Source organism: Lissotriton vulgaris, chromosome 2_1, assembly GCF_964263255.1.
Source record: "Lissotriton vulgaris chromosome 2_1, aLisVul1.2, whole genome shotgun sequence".
NCBI classification, from domain to species: domain Eukaryota; kingdom Metazoa; phylum Chordata; class Amphibia; order Caudata; family Salamandridae; genus Lissotriton; species Lissotriton vulgaris.
In genome coordinates, this window is record NC_141687.1 from 265244277 (window position 1) to 265264136 (window position 19860).

Consider the following 19860-nt stretch of genomic DNA (forward strand, 5'->3'; position numbering starts at 1 on the left):
CTAAACTGACTGGCATGGAAATGTAACACCGCTTCTGGAATTAACTGCCGTTGCTCATAACTACTCTGTCCTGGTGTATTTGTAAGTAAGGAGACTGGCTCGTCGCGGCCTGTAATTCACTCACTCATGTTAGTAACATGATCACAATCAAAAAGGCTGTTTTTAGTGTATTCTCCTGTGCTAGTTTCAACAGAACGTATATCTTGTATATAATCTTATGTTCTTATTTATTTTTCAAGTAAAACAATGTCATTGTGTTGCTCGTTTGTACCTGTACCATCTTACCTATCACTTGTGTGGAATTCCTTGAGTGCTTAAAATACTGTCCTCAGTTTCAACAGTCATGTGCCAAACTGCTTCCTTCTGTGTCCAGCGTCCTCGGAATTTTATACTCCCCATTTCTCCATCCCACCCTCCTTGTGATACATCTGTGGTGATGGTCACAACTGGGATTTTTTTTTAAAGTTTATTTTTTACCATTTGTGTTCTTTCTGCAATCAGATTGAGACAACCACTAAATCTTCCCAATATCTTGTCACTCATGACCGTGGTTGAGATGGGAGTCCCAAACAGGGACTCCCATCTCAATGACAGGGAATGATTCAAGCATGTGAATCTAAGAAAGTTCCAAAACTGGAGTAAGTTTAATTTCCAATTCTAGATCACATCTGTATTGTATGACATTTAGGGCTCCATTATGATGCTGGTCAGACGAGCAAATCTATTCTGTTGCCAGGTTTTCATGTTTACAGATCTTTCCTGGTTAAGTAAATGCAGGAAGGTCTCTTGTCATTCAATTTACAGACCAGCATACTTGTATTTCAATTTGTAGCATCTCAAAAACAGACTACTATAATTAAAGAATTAGTTTTGACCTGGGTTGTAATCATAATTTTTGAATTTGAAGAAGTGACATCACTATATATATATATATATATATATATATATATATATATATATATATATATATATATATATATATATATATATATTCATTTCAGAATGATTCATGACAGTACTGGAAACAGATTACTTACAAGGAGTTCCTTTAATGACTTAGCACCCTTTGTCACTTCTGGCGAATGAGGAGGTTCTGTAGGTGGTAGACATTGTAATACTTCGCCTCTGTGATTGAACCAAGGCTGCCCATTATTGTCCGATTGGGTACAACAACTTTCAACATTTCCATCTTTGGTCTCGTCAAGGTGACACTCTGTGTGCATGTTTCCTGAGGTCTCTCGATTATTTGGATCTCCCAGGCAACCCCCTTGCTTTGGATTCTGAAAATATAGAAATAAGTAAGGGAATGTTTTCATTAATTTAAAACAATCTGTACATCTGGAAGACGGATAAAATTCAAATGAAAAATATATTTTCACAATACCACATCTTTGCTAGCAATATGGGTAACCTGGAACACAAAAAAGTGTAGAAGTTTCTTATCAAAAGACATACTGTTAGTTTCTTTGAGGTGCACAGGTTTACATAATAGAAAAGGAGTAGTTTCTGTCCTGTAACTCCAGTTCTGTCGTAGGGGTATCTCTGTTATAGTCATAATCTAGGGAATAGTCCCGCCCATGTGCGTGGACCCCGGCAATCAAAAATAATCTCTTAAGTTGTCAAATCATGCAGACACTGCAAGACACTTAAGAGAGAATTTAAAGACAAATAATGCAGCCTATATCTACAGGCTACACTGTCCAGTACTTCAACTAGAAATTCCACCAAACACCACACACAACACAGCCTGCAGTTTCTACCATAGAGAAACTTGCCTCCACCAGTTAAAGCCTCTGGAATGATAGAGAGGAAGGCATGGACAGACAAGCCCCGTAGGCTGCCATTATGTGGCTTAAATAGGATACTGTGCCTTTAAGAGAACTTTCTCCCAGTATCCCAGAATGTCAAGTCAAGTCAAGTCAAGTCATAAAATTTGTATAGCGCACTACATACCCAGAGGGTTTCAAGGCGCTTAGGAAGGGGAGGGGGATTATTTGTCAAATATCCACGTTTTAAGCTGCTTTCTGAACGCTAGGTGATTCTGGGTGAGGCGAAGGTAGGCGGGGAGTGAGTTCCATGTTTTGGCCGCCAGGTATGAAAAGGATCTGCCTCCCATGGTGGTCTTGTTGATGCGAGGTACAGTGGCAAAGGCTTGGCTGGAAGAGCGAAGTTGGCGGGAGGGGGTGTAGAAGGACAGTCGAGAGTTGAGGCAATCTGGTCCGATGTCGTAGAGTGATTTGTGTGCGTGGGTAAGCAGTCGGAAAGTGATCCTCTTATTGACGGGTAGCCAGTGGAGGTCTTTAAGGTGACCAGAGATGTGTTCGTTGCGTGGGATGTCTAATATGAGTCTGGCTGAGGCGTTTTGGATTAGTTGTAGTTTCTTCTGGAGTTTAGCGGTGGTGCCTGCGTAGAGGGTGTTTCCATAGTCCAGTCGGCTCGTGACTAGAGCGTGGGTGACTGTTTTCCTTGTTTCTGAGGGGATCCAGCGAAATGTTTTTCTGAGCATGCGAAGAATGTTAAAGCAGGAAGAGGATACGGCGCTGACTTGTCTGTTCATTGAGAGTGAAGAGTCCAGGATGACGCCAAGGTTCCGTGCGTGGTTTGTCGGGATGGGTGCTTTTCCAAGGGCTTCCGGCCACCAGGAGTCGTCCCATGCAGAGGGGGATGTGCCTAAGATGAGGACTTCTGTTTTGTCTGAGTTCAGTTTCAGACGGCTTTGTTTCATCCATTCGGCGACTTCTTTCATTCCTTCGTGTAGGTTAGTTTTGGCGGTGCTGGGGTCCTTGGTGAGAGAGAGGATCAGTTGAGTGTCGTCCGCGTAAGAGATGATGTTGAGGTTGTGTTGGCGGGCGATGGCCGCAAGGGGGCTCATATATACGTTGAAGAGGGTGGGACTAAGAGAGGATCCTTGTGGTACGCCGCAGATGATTTCAGAGGCCTCGGACTTGTATGGTGGGAGGCGGACTCTCTGGGTTCTTCCGGTGAGGAACGAGGTGATCCATTCCAGTGCTTTTCCTTGGATTCCGATGTCTCTGAGGCGTTGTAAAAGGGTGCTGTGGCAGACTGTATCGAAGGCTGCGGAGAGGTCGAGGAGGATGAGGGCGACTGTGTCTCCATTGTCCAGTAGAGTTCGAATGTCGTCTGTTGCTGCGATGAGGGCGGTCTCAGTGCTGTGTTTAGCTCGGAAGCCAGATTGTGAGGGGTCCAGTGATTTGTTGGCTTCGAGGAAGGCGGCGAGTTGGTTGTTGGCGGCTTTCTCAATGACTTTGGCCGGGAATGGAAGAAGTGAGATGGGGCGGTAGTTTTTGAGTTCGGTGGGGTCCGCTGTTGGTTTTTTCAGAAGGACGGTGAGTTCAGCGTGTTTCCAGTCTTCTGGGAAGGTAGCGGAGTTGAAGGAGCAGTTGATGACGTCTCGGAGGTGCGGAGCTATGACGGAGTATGCTTTGTTGAAGATGTGGTGAGGGCATGGGTCTGTGGGGGATCCGGAGTGGATGGAATTCATCAGGCGGATGGTGTCCTCAGTGGAGATTGGTTTCCAGTCGTTAAGGGTGTTAACGGGGGGAAGATGGTCAGCAGATGGTAGGGTGGGTTGGCTTCCGGGTTGGTTGTCAAAGCTGTTGTGGATGTCAGCAATCTTGTTGTGGAAGAATGAGGCTAGGGAGTCGCAGAGGGATTGAGAGGGGGTGATGTCGTTGGAGTTGGCCGAGGGGTTGGAAAATTCCTTGACGATGTTGAAAAGTTCCTTGCTGTTGTGGGCGTTGTTGTCAAGTCGATCCTTGAATGCTGTTTTCTTGGCCTTTCGGATTAGTTGGTGGTGGGTGCGGGTGGCGCTTTTGAAGGCGTCCTTGTTGCGGTGGATGGGTCTTTTTTCCAGGCCTTTTCAAGGGAGCGGCACAGTTTCTTGGACTTCTTGAGGTCATCGTTGAACCATGAGGCCTTCTTGTTGCCAAGTTTGTGTTGACGTTTTTTCAGTGGTGCTAGGGTGTCGGCGGTGTTGGATAACCAAATGGTGAGGTTGGAGGCGGCTTCATTGGCGTTAGAGGAGAGGGCCGGGGAGGTTCGAAGGAGCGATGTGGAGATCTGATCCGAGGTGATTTTGTTCCAGTTTCTTTGTAGAGTTGGTTGGAGGTGGATGATGGGTTTCGGCTTGTTGTAGGTGAAGTGAACGCAGCTGTGGTCAGTCCAGAGGAGATCCGTAGTGTGGCTGAAGGAGACATGGTTGCTGGAGGTGAAGATGGGGTCGAGTGTGTGACCTGCGATGTGGGTGGGGGAAGTGACCAGTTGGTTAAGTCCGAGGTTGGCGAGGTTGTCTAGCAGGTCCCTCTCACTTTCAGTTCTTTTTGAAGGCGTAGCTGCCAGACCTGTAGCATTCCTTACATGAAGAATTATCTCCACCGGGGAGGAGGGCGGGCACTTATGACTATAACAGAGATACCCCTACTACAGAACTGGAGTTACAGGACAGAAACTACTCCTTCTGTAGTAGGGGATCTCTGTGTATAGTCATAATCTAGTGAATAGAATGGCAAGCCCATCCCCACACCAAAGCGGCGGTGGAGAAAAGAAATGAACACCACTATTGTGCGAACAAATTCCGCAGTGAAGCCTGTCCAACCTGAGCATTTGCCCTGGCATCAGTGTCCAGACAGTAATGCTTAGCATAGGTATGAACTGACTTCCAAGTGGCTGCCTTGCAGATTTCAGCAATCGCACGTTACGGAGCAAGGCTGTCGTGGCAGCCTTGCCCCTGGTGGAATGAGCCTTAGGCTTACCTCCTATGGTCTTATTAGCTTTTTGGTAACACAATTGTATGCAGGCCACAATCCACCTAGAAATGGACTGCTTAGAGGTAGCAAGATCCGTCCTGACTGATCCATAATTGATAAACAACTGGTCAGACCTACGAATATCTTTGGTTTTATCCAGATAAAATTTCAACACCCTCCTAACATCCAGGGAATGTAGAGACCTTTCCGCTGGAGATGAAGGATTCTGAAAAAACGTAGGCAAAGTTATAGTCTGGTTGACATGAAAATCAGAAATAACCTTGGGAAGAAACTTAGGGTGAGCACGCATAACAACCTTAGCAGCATGAAATACAGTATAAGGTTCTTGGCAACACAACGCCTGAATTTCACTCACCCTGCGGGCCGATGTAATGGCCACGAGGAACGCCGCCTCCCAGGACAGGTGCTGCAACAAAGCCTTATGAATAGGTTCAAAAGGCTCCTTCATCAATCTGGACAACACCACATTCAATTCCCATGAAGGCGAAGGAAGCCTGACAGGAGGGAACACTTTCTTCAAGCCTTCCAAAAAATCTTTGATCACAGGGACCTGGAAAAAGGAAGTCTGTGAAGGGCATTTCCTGTAGGCAGTCAATGCAGCAAGATGAACCTTAATGGAATGAACATTTCGGCCAGACTGCGCCAAATGCAGAAGGTAAGGAAGGATGACATCTTCCTTGCACATCGTCGGGTCATAGTTCTTGGACTGACACCAGATACAGAACCTCTTCCACTTGTAAGCATAGGAAGTCCGAGTGGAAGGTCTCTTAGACTCCTTCATTATGTCCATGCAATCCTCGGGCAGATTCAGATGGCCATATTGCACTCTCTCCGGAGCCATGCCGCCAAACTCAAAGACGAAAGGTTGGGGTGTAACATCCGTCCCCAGAACTTCGTGAGAAGGTCTGGCCTGCACGGCAGCCGAATGTGAGGAAGGAGAGACCGGTGAAGCAGGTCCGTGAACCACCACTGTCTGGGCCATTCCGGGGCAATGAGTATCATCCGAGCCCTGGACCGGGCCAGCTTGATGAGCACCGCCGGAATCAGGGGAATGGGAGGAAAAGAGTACAGAAAGCTGTTCGACCAGTTGATCCATAACGCATTCCCCAGCGTTCCCTGCTGGTAGTACCTGGAGGCGAAGTCTCGCATTTGCTGCTTTCGGCGGTGGCAAACAGATCTACGTCTGGAGTTCCCCACCTTGCGAAGACTTCTCCTAGTACTTCGTCGTTTATGACCCATTCGTGGTTTTCCTGAACCAGTCTGCTCAGTGCGACTGCCTGAACATTCTGCACACCTGGCAGATGGGTAGCCGTTATTGTCAGTCCTCTGGCTAGGAGCCAGTGCCAGATCGCCTGCGCCTCCTGCGACAGACTGCGCGATCTCGAGCCCCCCTGCTTGTTGAGGTAATAGATCATGGTGGTATTGTCCGTCTGTACAAGCAGAGAGTTGGTCTGGAAGGACGGAAGAAAGGCCTTCAGTGCCAAGTGAACAGCTCTGAGTTCCAGGAAATTGATGTGATATGTGGCCTCCATCGGGGACCACGTTCCTTGAATCTGTAGGTTTCCGGAGTGCGCTCCACACCCCAAGAGAGAAGCATCAGTCACGACTGTCTGCGTGGGAATGTCCTTGTGGAAGGGAAACCCTCTGAGGAGATTCTCCGCTGAGCACCACCACTTCAGAGACTGAAGAGCATGCAGAGACAGTCGTATCTTGTCGTCCCAAGATCCTTTCCTCTGATCCCACTGGTCCTCCAAGCACTCCTGCAGCGGTCTCATGTGCAGCTGTGCATGTGGCGTCAGGAACATACAAGAGGCCATCGATCCCAGTAGAGAAGACACCGTCCTCACTGTTGTAGATGGATTTGTCATAAGAGCCTGAGCCTGCCGAAGGAGAGATAATTGTCGCTCTTCCGAAGGACACACGCTTGCTGACAGCGTATTGATGGAGGGTCCCAAGTACTGTATGCATTGGACCGGAGTCGGGACAGACTTGGACATGTTGATGTGCAACCCCAGCTTGTTCAAGAGAACGCACGTCTTCTGGAAGTGTGCTCGCGCTTCCGAGAAAGAGGATGCCTTGATCAACCATTCGTCCAGGTACGGGTAGACAAACACCTTGTTCTTCCTTAGGTGTGCTGCTACCACCGCCATGCACTTCGAGAATGTTCTCGGCGCCGACTTTAGTCCGAATGGGAGTACTGTGTATTGATAATGATTGGTGCCGACTTGGAACCGCAGGAACTTCCTGTGTTTGTGTGCAATGGGCACATGGAAGTACGCATCCTGTAGGTCTACAACACATAGCCAGTCTCCCTGTTGCAACTGAGGATAAATCTGATGCAACGACAGCATGCGAAACGTTTCCCTGCGAATCCATCTGTTTGCCTGTCGCAAGTCCAGAATGGGCCTGAACTCGTTCTTGTCCTTCTTGCGAACCAGGAAGAACCGGGAGTACAGACCTCTTCCTCTCTGAGACAGAGGTACGTCTTCTATCGCCCTTTTCCTTAACAGGATATCTGCTTCCGCTTGAAGCTCGCGCAGCTGAAACTGCGAGCTGACTGGTGGAATTGCTGGAGGCGGGCTGGTGAACCGAAGACTGTATCCATTGCAAACAATATTCAGCACCCACTTGTCCGGAGTAATTTTTCTCCACTCTGCCAGAAAAAATTGAATGCTTCCCCCTACCAGAGTGGGTAACAGATCCGGGGGAAGTAGGTTCCTAGGGCCTAGACCCGGCCTGGCCCTTGACAGCTGGAGCTGACTGCTGGCCTCCTCTGCCCTTCTGGCGTTTCTGGAACGGCGTACGGAACTGTTGGTGTTGTTGCGACTGTCCCGAAGGATGGCCACGTCCTCTGCCCTGCCCACCGAACCGCCGCTGGAACGGGCGGTACGATTTCTTCACTTCCTTGGACTTTTCCAGGCCCACAGCCGTGAGGGTTACGGCCTCCGCCTTCATGCGGGCCATTTCATCAGCCGCATGTTTCCCAAAAAGGGTCTCGCCAGGAAGGTTGGCTACCCTTTGCTGTGCTCCGGTTTTAGTGACGTAAGGCGGAGCCAGGCGTGACGTCGCTGGTTAACTCCATGGCAAAAACCATGTGCCGCTAATAGGGATGAGTCTGCTGCAGCGCTGATAATCTGATTCTCTACCAGCATCCCTTCATTCAGCACTTCCTGGAAGTCCTACGCTTCTCGCGAGGCAAGTGTTCCGCAAACTGCTGGAGGGAGTCCCAGAGGGCGCGGTCGTAGCGTCCCAACAAAGCTGTGGCACTCGCAGCCTTCATAGAGGTGCCGATGTTCCACATACTTTCCTTCCAGCTGAATCCATCCATCTAGACTCCTTATCCGGAGGAACCGTGGATGACGGGGTGGTTGCATGTTGTTTGCGGGCTGTTGTCACAATTACAGAATCCGGAGGAGGTTCCGCCCTCAGAAAGGCCGGGTCCGAATCTGGAGCCCGGTACTTTTTCCGCAATCTCGATGGAGCCGCCTTCGTCACCGCAGGTGTGAGGAAAAGGTCCATGGCCGGTTCCTCCAGGCCCGGCACCAGAGGCAGCAGTGGACGAGACAGGTGTTTCTGGTGCAGTGTCTCGAAAATAACTGAAGTCTTAGGCGTAGGCACCGTCAAAGATATGCCCAGTTTTGCAGCGCCTCTCAAAAGAACATCATGGAACGCCACCAGGTCATCAATCGGAGACACCCTCGTGTCCGGTGATCCCGACAAGGTCGGAAAGTAGTCCTTGGTCCCTGAGGACCCCGTGCGAGAGCGAGATCTGTGCCTCCTATGGCGGTGTCTCGACCGCGTGGACGATCTGTGGCGCGATCGCTCCTTCCTCCTAGAGCGAGAGCGTGATCTGCTAGCCCGTGGCCACTCCACAGGTTTCCGAGGGGGAGTCTTCCTCGGTTCCTCCCGGGGTCTAGGTTTCGGTGTCCCCTTAAGAGGTGTCGGCAGAGGAGGTAATGACGTGGACCTCGGCGGAGGGACCGGAGGTATCACCGACCGAGGGGCAGGCCCATGCGGTGGAAGCAGTGGTAGTGGCGGAAGTGGAGGGTTGGTGGGAGGGTCCTCCTTAGGTACAGGCTGAGGTGGCGACCTAGGCCGAGATGGCGTGTACACCACCGAGTACACCGAGCCCGGTGACCCCTTCGGCGAAGGGGACTGTGACCCAGCCCTTCAGCAGGCGATCGCTTCCTCTTGCGTCCTCCACTAGATCCAGCCTGACTTCTGGCGCCAGAACTCCTCTTGCGCCGCTAAGGAGAGGTGGAGTGACTCCTAGACGCCGATCTCTTCCTTCTCGACGCTGAGCGTCGCTTTTCCGGCGTCGAATGTCACCTCCGCGACTCCGGCGTCGAATGCCGCCTCTGCGACGTCGATGTCTTCCTCCACGACGTCGACCGCCGCCTTCGCGACGTCGACCTCTTCCTTCTTGACGCCGTGCGACGTCCACCGTTCCGTTCGACGACGAGCGCCGATTCCTCCTTCTCGAGGTCCTCGACGTCGAGGAGCCCCTCGACGTCAATCGGCAGTGTCGCCTCGACGGCGAGCGCCGATGCTTGTCGCGCCGTCTTCAACGGCGATAAGTCAACTCCGACGAGGAAGAGGTCGTCGACGGTGGTTTCAATGGCAGCCTATCCAGGCCCTTCGACGTCGAATCATCACGCCGTCTGGACCCGGAGCCCCGGGGAGATGGGGAACACACCGTAGTCATCCCTTTCGACGTTGTCGTCAATGCAACTGACGCCGACGGAGACCGGGACCGTTTGCTGGCCTTCCTGCCTCTGGGGAGCCCCCCAGAGGCCTCAGCAGAGGCAGAGGGAACCTTCGCAGCCTGCCCAGACCCACCTGCAGTCGCCTCTCTTCAAGGCCTTGAAACCTAATCTTCAGCCTGTCCCTCAGGGTCCTTGCTGAAAATTGCTGGCAGATGTCACAGTCTTCAGGGACATGTGTGTCAGGGAGACAGACGATGCAGACGTCGTGTGGATCACTCTTGGCCCTCTTCCTTCCACATGCTGGGCACTTGTCGAAAAGACCAGGCATTTTAGTCCTAAAAAGCCTGAACCAACACATAGGAGAGAAGAGAAGCACCAAGAAAGGTATACTCAAACACTTTTATACAAAAAGTGACAAAAAAATTCAATAAACCCTTGAAACAAGGGAGAGCTCAATGCCAGGGTCCTGTTAGCAGGAGCCGGAAAAACTGTTAAGTATCAGGATTTTATTTTTGGAAAATAGATGGTCCCCAGGCTACCACAATCAAGCATCTGCCAGCATGGGTCGGCCTTCATAAACCCAGATAGCAAGCATTTGTTCATATATCATGTTTATAATGAGTCTTTAGAACCACAATAAAAAAAACTGGAATCAGAGCAATAACACATCAGAGGGTCTGACCTATGCGGGTCAATTCACAAAGGTAAACTTACAAGTGAGTAAATCTTTATATGCAAGTTTACTCTTACATTTTTGAGTGACTACTACCTTGAGTGTAAAGTTACTTTAAGCTGCTCAAAAGGTGTAGACTTACATGTCTCTACCCCTGAAACTGGGAGCGTGGAGACAAATTTAGAAGTGCAAAGTTACTACAGACAAAAGGGAGCAGAAGTAAGTTCAGTACCACACAGCAAATCACTGATATCCTATCGTAGAAAATAATGGAGGCAGAAAATATTGTTAAATTAAAATAATTTATTTTGACTTTCCAAATGTATATTTCCATTTTTTTTTAAAGTACTTAATGATATATTAACAAATTATAAAAAAAATACAACTAATTAAAGAAAAACGAATTCTATACATTATTTTAATGCATAAGTACAAACATTTTACTATAGGTGGGGTTTTTTAAATTTAAAATTTAATATATAATATTTATTCTGAATTAGGTAATTTTTTTTGTTGTAAATATAAAATAAATATATTAAATGAATTTACATTACTATTTAACATCCACATATTTTACTAACTTTTTTATGGTTAATAAACTTTGTTTTCCCTATATTTTTACCACTCGTAGACCCCCACATGGTAAATTATTGGGGAAAGTAATAAAAGAAAAATACTTTACTTTGCAAACGTATACGCCCCAGTAACAGAGGAAAAAGTGTAGCAAAACATGAAAGCTCACAAAAAACAGGAAAGTGTCTGGGCCGGGATCTGCCCCAGGTTTTTATATCCACTTCCAAGGAACTGAAGTACCTAAACGAAAGGGTTACTTACTAGTAGGAATACTTTTGTAGCTTGAAGAATTTTCTGTATACACATGCTGTGCAGTATTCCACCATCTAGTGGTTGGGCTTGAAATACTAAGTTCGATCTCTCTTTTTAGGTTTCGCCTGGGGCACGGAGCGTAAGCTCCGCCCCCAGAGAAATCTCTAGTTTTCAGTTAGGGGGACTTGAATACGCCCCTCTGTTCCATTGGCTAGCTCCATAAATGGAGGCTAGCCATTGGAACAGAGATCTGTCCGTCAAGGCCGGACCAGATTCGGGGGCATTCCCGAGATTTTTTCCATGGGCGGAGTTTCGTTTTTTCCCCGTTCCCTCCCCTTTCACTGAAAGTGATTTTAGATGCGCTGTCCATTCCCGTCCCCCTCCGTGTGCCTCCCCGCCCCCGCCCCCCTTGGACCCGTTTGTGCCGATCTGAAAGTCCCCTAGCAGGTGCCCACCCTGCAGGGGACATTGCCGCCCTAATATTGAGTGGCCACCTTGATTTATTGTGATTTTAAATCAGCCGGTGCCCACCCGGCATTGCATTCGTTGCCGGGCCGCTGCCTAGTGCGACCCGGAAGTGCCGCCTCTCCGTCCTCAGGGCCGCGCTGCTACTGGCTGCCCTCAGCAGCGCGACCCGGAAGTGCCCGCGGCTCGCCTGGTTGAAGGCGGGTCCTCGGGACCGGAGTGCGAGGGAGCCTTGTTGAAAGTCTGTTTCCTGGTCACACAGAACTAGTCCTAGTAACATTTACAGTTCCGTCTTGTTCTGTGTTTCTTTGGCACACTAGACGTGTTTTGTGCTAAAGTTAATTTGATTATGTAACCAGCGTTTTCTCCGAAGAGACGGGTGATGCATCCGCCTGTACTGGCTGTGTTGCGCGTGTTTCTTCCTGTGCCTTTGACTTCCCACGAGGCGATCAGGTAAGGAGCATTTTGTTTAGAAATGTGCGTGCTCCTTCCCCCCCCTCCCGCTGTCCGTGCGCCATTCCCGCCCCCCCCCCTCGCTGTCCTGTGCACGTTTCCCGCCTCCCTCCCGCCGTCTGTGTCCTCTCCCGCCGTTCGTGTCCTCTCCCGCCCCCCTCCCGCCGTCCGTGTCCTCTCCCGCCCCCCTCCCGCCGTCCGTGTCCTCTCCCGCCGTTCGTGTCCTCTCCCGCCGTTCGTGTCCTCTCCCGCCGTTCGTGTCCTCTCCCGCCCCCTCCCGCCGTCTGTGTCCTCTCCCGCCCCCCTCCCGCCGTCCGTGTCCTGTCCCGCCCCCTCCCTCCGTCCGTGTCCTCTCCCGCCCCCCTCCTGCCGTCCGTGTCCTCTCCCGCCCCCCGTGTCCTCGTAGGTGCTTGTTCTTTAATGTTCTTGTTTCACCTCTTGAGAGTCCTGGCCCCTCTCCACACCAAGCAGCGGTATTCGCATATTTCACCATGTGTAGCTGGATATTTAAAACACGTTAAATGCTAAGCAGTGAAAATAACTATTGCATAAGAACTCCATAATCTTTACTCTAATTCAAATGCTAATGATTTGCAGACAAATGGTGTGTAGTAACCATACACAGTTTTGAATACCAAATACTATGTGTGTGAACCGGGAATCTACGTACCACCTGCAGATGGGATTATCAGACTGCTGTTTTCTGACATGGGTACATATCAAACCTTTGTTAGCATGTTTGCTAATGTGCACAGTGTAATCAGTAATTTATTTCCAATGAGGAGGAGCGTTTGGCAGTGATTCATGAATGTGAAACTTTGAGCGGTTTATGATGCATAATCTATCCTCTCTCTCAAGAATGGTAATGCATAAAACACTCCTTATACTATAGTTTTATGCCATTTTTGTTTTTTCACCAAAATTGTATTAAACTGAAACCAGGATGCAATGGGTTCCATTTATGAAGTAAGATAAAATCACATTGAAGAGGCATTGTGACTGTGGTTTCCCTGTGTAAAAGCCATTGCAGCATGCAGTTTGTGAAGCAGTGAACCGAGTTTATTTCAGAAATGCTGTTCTCTGGCAATAACATTGTGACCCTTACCATATAGTAATAAATGTGACTAAGTTTATTAATACAATTGCTCTAAATAACATTTTTGAGCCACATTCATTTTCGCTCCCATGGCATTAATAGTATATGTGCAGAGTGTAGCATCTTGTTTATTATGTGGAGTTTTTTCATGTGTATTTCTTTAAGCAAAAGTGAATTAACCAGGATGCAAGTGGGTAGTTTTGGACAGCAAGTTAAAATCTCATTAAAGAGATCTTATGGCTATCAGGATAGTTGTTTCTCTATGTAAAGTAACGAAACATTTCCTAGCTATCGTAACAAAGTTTAAATTCTATTAAGGTCAATGAGCAGAGGATTACATTGTACTTTTTTCACTTTATTAAACAGCAGCCATTTAAAGAATACACAGAAAGACTTCATTTCAGTTCCCACAATCCTTAGGGTAAGAAGTCAACATTTCAACAATATGCTGTAGTAGCTTCTTCATGTTAATATCCTGCCATTATCTCCCTACCTGCTCAGCCAGTGTAGCTCTGGGTGTGTGTAGCTCTGGGTGTGTGTGTAGCTCTGTGTGTGTGTGTGTGTGTAGCTCTGTGTGTGTGTGTGTAGCTCTGGGTGTGTGTGTGTGTGTAGCTCTGGGTGTGTGTGTGTAGCTCTGGGTGTGTGTGTGTGTAGCTCTGGGTGTGTGTGTGTGTAGCTCTGGGTGTGTGTGTGTGTGTGTGTAGCTCTGGGTGTGTGTGTAGCTCTGGTGTGTGTGTGTGTGTGTGTGGCTCTGGGTGTGTGTGGTAGTAATTGCTGTCTGCTGAGCTCGTCCGTAGGGTACAATAGGTCTCACATTTGCGAGAGATTAAGCTAATGGCAATGTAAATGACAATGCCATTTATTTATCTGTTTTCAAAACCAACACATAAATACAAATTTTGTCATTTACAATGCCAATAGCTCTAACTTTTCCAAAGGCGAAACCATTGCATTGTAAATGCCTGTTCTTTTTTGCTGGCCGTTGTCTGTAGTCATTTGGTGCTATGTCCATCCCTACCTAATGTGTGCCTTCGCAGAGGAAGCCACTGTGCGTGTTCGGCAAATTAAGATTCTTTTAGGCCCTTGATGACTCTCCTGGTCTTTATTGGCTTCCTTTAATGTTTTATGTTCCTTCACTGTTGCACTTCACTTAACTGTTGCACTTCATTTGCTGGGGGAGGCATGTGAACCCAGAAAATTCTTCTAGCTGTAAAACTACTCCTAAGTAACCATTTTGTTTCGGGGCATGAATCTTTTTAGGTCTCGCCTGTCGATGCGCATGCGCATCGAGCAAGCGAGACTATTGCGAGTTATCCACACTTTATCCACACTGCAAGGAATCGTGGCGATTCCTTGCAGTGCCCGTGACTTTTAAGGTCAATGCGCATGCGCATTAAGCTTATGCGCATGCGCATTGACCTTAAAAGTCACGGGCGCGTGCACGTCCGTGTTTGTTTACCCTTGCCTACTCTCTCTCTCCCCTCTCCGCCCCCGTTCCGCCCCCTCCCCTCCCCGCCGTGTCGCATTTCTCCTCCCCCCTCCCCTCTCTTCCGTCCGTCCGTCTTTCCCACTCTACAAATTTTTGTTTACCCGTGTCGCATTTCTCCTCCCCCTCCCCTCCCTTCCTTCGTCTCACCTCTCCCCTCTCCGCCCCCTCCCCGCTGATCCTGTCTGCAACAGAGGCTTCTCCGAGGCCCCATCTCCTGGCGCCGGTCCTGTCTGCCGTCTCTCTCAAAGGCCCCCCTTCCCTCGCTGTTTGCGTCAGCCTTAGCGCTTCCCCAATCACCCGCTGTCCCCCCATTGGCCTCTGCCCTCGCCATCGACATGCAGTACACACGGTTGTTGTTTATTTATTTCCTTCGTGGTTATTGACCTAAGCAGCCATGTGACACGCATCTCATTAGCACGTTGCCAAGGAAACCCCGAAACATGAGGGGGCGGTAGGACGCCGGCAGCTTTCCTGGATTCTGCGACCTCCTCACACGGCAGAGGATGAAGAGAGCGCAGGGTGGCACGGCGCTCGCTATGCCCAGATGGGTGCCCAGGGCTGCGCGCACAGGGAGGTTGGCATGTTCCATGCTCTCAGGATCTGGCCGGAGTGCGTACACGGATCATGTCTCAGACGCTAAAAGTGTTCATCCGAAATAGTGAAACCATCTCAGCTTTTATTATATCCAAAGTGAATATGCATGGCCCATTTTTACATAATCTCAACTTCTGTGGTGGTTATTTGCATATGCGTTGGTCATTCGGAAAGCAGGACTAGATTTTGGGTTCGTTGGCGATTAATAAACGCTCCATTAATGCAATTACAGTATATAACCCTCCTCGCCCACAATAATACCACAACACTCAGCTGCCAGGTAGTAGATTGTAACTCTAACAGGCTGCATAATAATGCCCTTATACCGCTTGTTTTCTTAACCTCCGAGTTCCTGCAGCCCAGCTCTGCCATGAGAGCGGAAGTGCCGTGAGAGAACAGCTGTTATTTATTTTTCGTCTCCTGTGACATAACTGGTTGGCTTCTCGTCACTGAAATGTCCTTACCTCCCAATATTGTGTAATTTATGAAAGCAATTGATAACATGCGAGGGAACAGTGAAATATACGTTTGCCACAGGCTGGGATACGTTTTTAATACAGATGGATCATTCATTGCCTCGTAGTCATTGGTTAACAGTTGCAGTTTCGTCCTTTACAATGGCATGGATGTACACGGTCCTGAAATCGCAGCGACCTTGTTTTTAAATTCTCTCAGATGACTCTGGCTTATCGGGCAGCATGGATATTGCCCCTTTAGATCTGTGGCAGTCACACATCAGGGTCTGCCAGGCACGTGACTGATTTTGCCATACCTACTTTGTGATCGCGAACCAGTGGTGTGCTGGAGGACCTCATAATTTCCTTGCATGCCAAAGTACTTTTGAGTACCTCACAGTGGTAATGGTGTAATGTATTTACACTGCTAAGAGTAGCTACATCAAGCGTATAACACAGTTGGAAGCTTTTTTTCTGTATACGTATGTTGTTTTAGTCTATTTCTCCTCCCCCCTCCCCTCTCTTCCCTCCAGCTTGTTTTTTGTTTATTTGACCCGCTCCGCCCCCTCCCCTTCCCGCCGTGTCGCATTTCTCCTCCCCCCTCCCCTCTCTTCCCTCCGGCTTCTTTTTTCTTAACCTCCGAGTTCCTGCAGCCCAGCTCTGCCATGAGAGCGGAAGTGCCGTGAGAGAACAGCTGTTATTTATTTTTCGTCTCCTGTGACATAACTGGTTGGCTTCTCGTCACTGAAATGTCCTTACCTCCCAATATTGTGTAATTTATGAAAGCAATTGATAACATGCGAGGGAACAGTGAAATATACGTTTGCCACAGGCTGGGATACGTTTTGAATACAGATGGATCATTCATTGCCTCGTAGTCATTGGTTAACAGTTGCAGTTTCGTCCTTTACAATGGCATGGATGTACACGGTCCTGAAATCGCAGCGACCTTGTTTTTAAATTCTCTCAGATGACTCTGGCTTATCGGGCAGCATGGATATTGCCCCTTTAGATCTGTGGCAGTCACACATCAGGGTCTGCCAGGCACGTGACTGATTTTGCCATACCTACTTTGTGATCGCGAACCAGTGGTGTGCTGGAGGACCTCATAATTTCCTTGCATGCCAGTGTACTTTTGAGTACCTCACAGTGGTAATGGTGTAATGTATTTACACTGCTAAGAGTAGCTACATCAAGCGTATAACACAGTTGGAAGCTTTTTTTCTGTATAGGTATGTTGTTTTAGTCTGATGTGACAGCTAAAGTTGCCCCCGACAGTTCAACTTGACGGCCATATGATAAGTGCCAAACTGCCACTTTAATCAAATGTTATGATTTCTTGTTTCTTCACTGGCCAGAAATCAACCATAATCTATAGCTACATTCCGTTTAGATGGTTTGGTTTGGCAACAGCACAGCAATGATTACCAAGTAGTCTGTATACGTAGCATTATTTTACTTTATAGGACCTTCTTAGAGCTCTTGGTTTATATTTATCAGAACTTAGAGCAAATTAATTACATCATATGTGCATAACCGTACGTTAGATTTATTAGTCAAGCATCTGAACTCAGTGCATGAAATAAAAAGATCTGCTCTCAGCATCTTGCTAAAACTAACCCTTGCATGTGTTCAGTGCCTTGCAAGCAATTGTATTCATACGATTTGAGTGGGAAGTGAGCTGTTAAAAATATCTCTGGGTTACACATTGTCTGTTTAATGCCAAAAGCACGGAAACCCGAGCAATACTGTTTTCTTTTTTTTTTTAAATTACAGGTAATTTATACACATTTAACTTCATAGAGGTTAATATTTATTTTCAAGAATGCAATTGAAGAGGTATTTACATGGCAATAACATTTTTTACAGCAAAAGTACGCAAAATCAAAGTAAATTTCGAATTTAATATTCTGAAAGCATATCTATGGTAGCACGTTAAATTGAATGCCTACCAGTGCAAGGTTCAACTACATTTTACAACTACGAAGACATAGCTGGGTATATACCCTCACTCACCCTCACTCATCCTCACCCTCACTCACCCTCACCCTCACTCACCCTCACCCTCACTCACCCTCAACCCCTCACCCTCACTCACCCTCAACCCCTCACCCTCACCCTCACCACTCACCCTCACTCATCCTCACCCTCACTCACCCTCACCCTCACTCACCCTCACCCTCCCTCACTCACCCTCAACCCCTCACCCTCACTCACTCACCCTCACTCACTCACCCTCACTCACTCACCCTCACTCACTCACCCTCACTCACCCTCAACCTCTCACCCTCACTCACCCTCACTCACTCACCCTCAACCCCTCACCCTCACTCACCCTCAACCCCTCACTCACACTCACTCACTCACCTTTAGCATTGGCTACAGGAAACAAAAATGCTAAAGATTTACAAAAAAAACCCATAAACAATTCTAAAAGCACTAACTCTAATGCTGCGAGACCTATTGCATTTCCAATGCTTGTTTGTATAAACATTGTGTGCAATGATTTTGTAGAAGTACCTTCTTTCACTCTTGGAGGAGGGGTTGAAATTAGTTTGAGTTTACGAATAGATGATTCAGCACTCTGTCCCACTTGTGATTCCTTGTTGACTTTAATGTTCACAAAATAGTGTTTTGTGAAGGTGTGGAATGAGGACTATGTGACTGCTATGCATATGTGGCTGTTTGGAACATTTGCTAGGAAGGCTTGGATGGCTACTTTTCTCTTTTCTAATGGTGGCACAATGGGATCGTTTGTAATATCGTCCTTGCAGTGGTGCACTTCATCACTGGTGAGCCTTTGTTCGAACTTGCAAATAAAACAGAGAGTTGGTTTCCTTTTCTGACCTCCCTTGTCCTGTCTTGATAGTACATCACTGCCCTGCATAAGTCTAGTTTATGTAAGGAAAATGTTACTTGCCAGTATGCATCTGTAGAGCTGCAGAGTCTCACACTGAGCATTAGATCGCCACCTGGTGTTGGGCTCGGATGATAGCATGTTGTCATCTTGGAAGAAGTCTTTGTAGTCACGAGATAGGGGACTCCTCACTTGGACAATAGTCCGCATGGGCATCGACTCCATCCTTAGATTGTTTTTCGCCATTATGGGAAATGATGGAGTTAGTAGAAAGAAAAAGGGATGCCCATGCGTGTATATCCAAGTAAGATCGAACTGGAACAGATACAGGTCCTGGGGAGGCAGGTGGCGTGTGAGACTCTGCAGCTCTACATGCCAAGAACAGATGCATACTGGTAAGTAGCATTTTCCGTTCGAGGCATATGAGCTGCAGATCTCACACTGAGCATCAATTATACAGCAGTGTCTCCCCTTGCGCTGGTCACCTGTATCTGTTGCAGTAGTTTGAAAGAGTTTTGAGGACAGCTTGGCCTACAGCAGCTTGCTGTTTGGTTTGCACAAACACAAGAGTGTTTAGTGAAGGTATGTGTTGTAGACCATGTTGCTGCCTTGCAGATGTCTTCTAGGGGAATGTTCCTTAAGAAAGCCTTAGAGGCTCCGAGTTTGCGTGTAGAGTGTGCTCTAGGAGAAATTGTTAATGTACGTTTTGCTTTTTGTTAGCATATTTGTATGCATTTTACAATCCATCTTGCAAAACCAGCTTTAGAGATGGGGTTGACTTTATGTGGTGGAGAGAAAGCTACAAACAATTGTTTTGCGGAAGGATTAGGTCCTGTCAATGTAATAGAGAAGGGCTCTTTTCCCATCTAGGGTGTGTAGAGCTCTTTCTGCTACAGAGTCCGGGCTTTGAAAAAACACTGGCAACTCTACTGATTGGTTTAGATGAAAAGGAGTAATGACTTTAGGAAGGCATATGGGATTTGTTAGTTTTATTGCAGGCACACTAAATAATGATAGAGGCTGTCTATTTTGTAGGTATGCAGCAATGGCTGCAAGATGTAGGCGTATAGATGAATATGCTAAATTACATCTTTGTAAGTGTAGAAGGTAGCATATGATATTCTGGGGATTTGATTATTGGTGCAGTAAATGGCAAATCTTTTTCATTTTGCAGCATAGCAAGCTCTAGTAGTAGGTCTTCTGACTTCCTTAATGATATTCATACAGTCTGGTGGCAGGTTAAGGTAACCAAACTCGAGGGGGGGTGTGGCTACCAGCCGACCGAGCTAGATGTGAGCTGCGTTAGCTCCCTCTAAATGCCCTAAATTTTGGCCAATTATCCTGTACACCCTGCTCCTAATCCCATCACATCTCACCCCTGAGCGGAGAAGAAGGTTTGGACGAGGAGGGGAGCCCCTCTTGATCTCCGGCGGCGAGGATTACAGAATACGGAGATCCTA

The 19860-nt window shown here is 47.8% G+C and overlaps 1 protein-coding gene across 4 annotated transcripts in view; it reads right to left on the reverse strand.

Annotated features, from left to right (window-relative positions):
• The window catches only part of GGNBP2 (gametogenetin binding protein 2), a 352328-nt gene that overhangs the window by 43220 nt on the left and 289248 nt on the right, over window positions 1–19860 (reverse strand). For all 4 annotated transcript variants that reach the window (XM_086954908.1, XM_086954907.1, XM_086954905.1 and 1 more), the window contains one exon: window positions 1038–1280. In XM_086954908.1, coding sequence (XP_086811034.1) covers window positions 1038–1280 — 243 coding nt within the window. The remainder of the gene's footprint in view (window positions 1–1037; window positions 1281–19860) is intronic.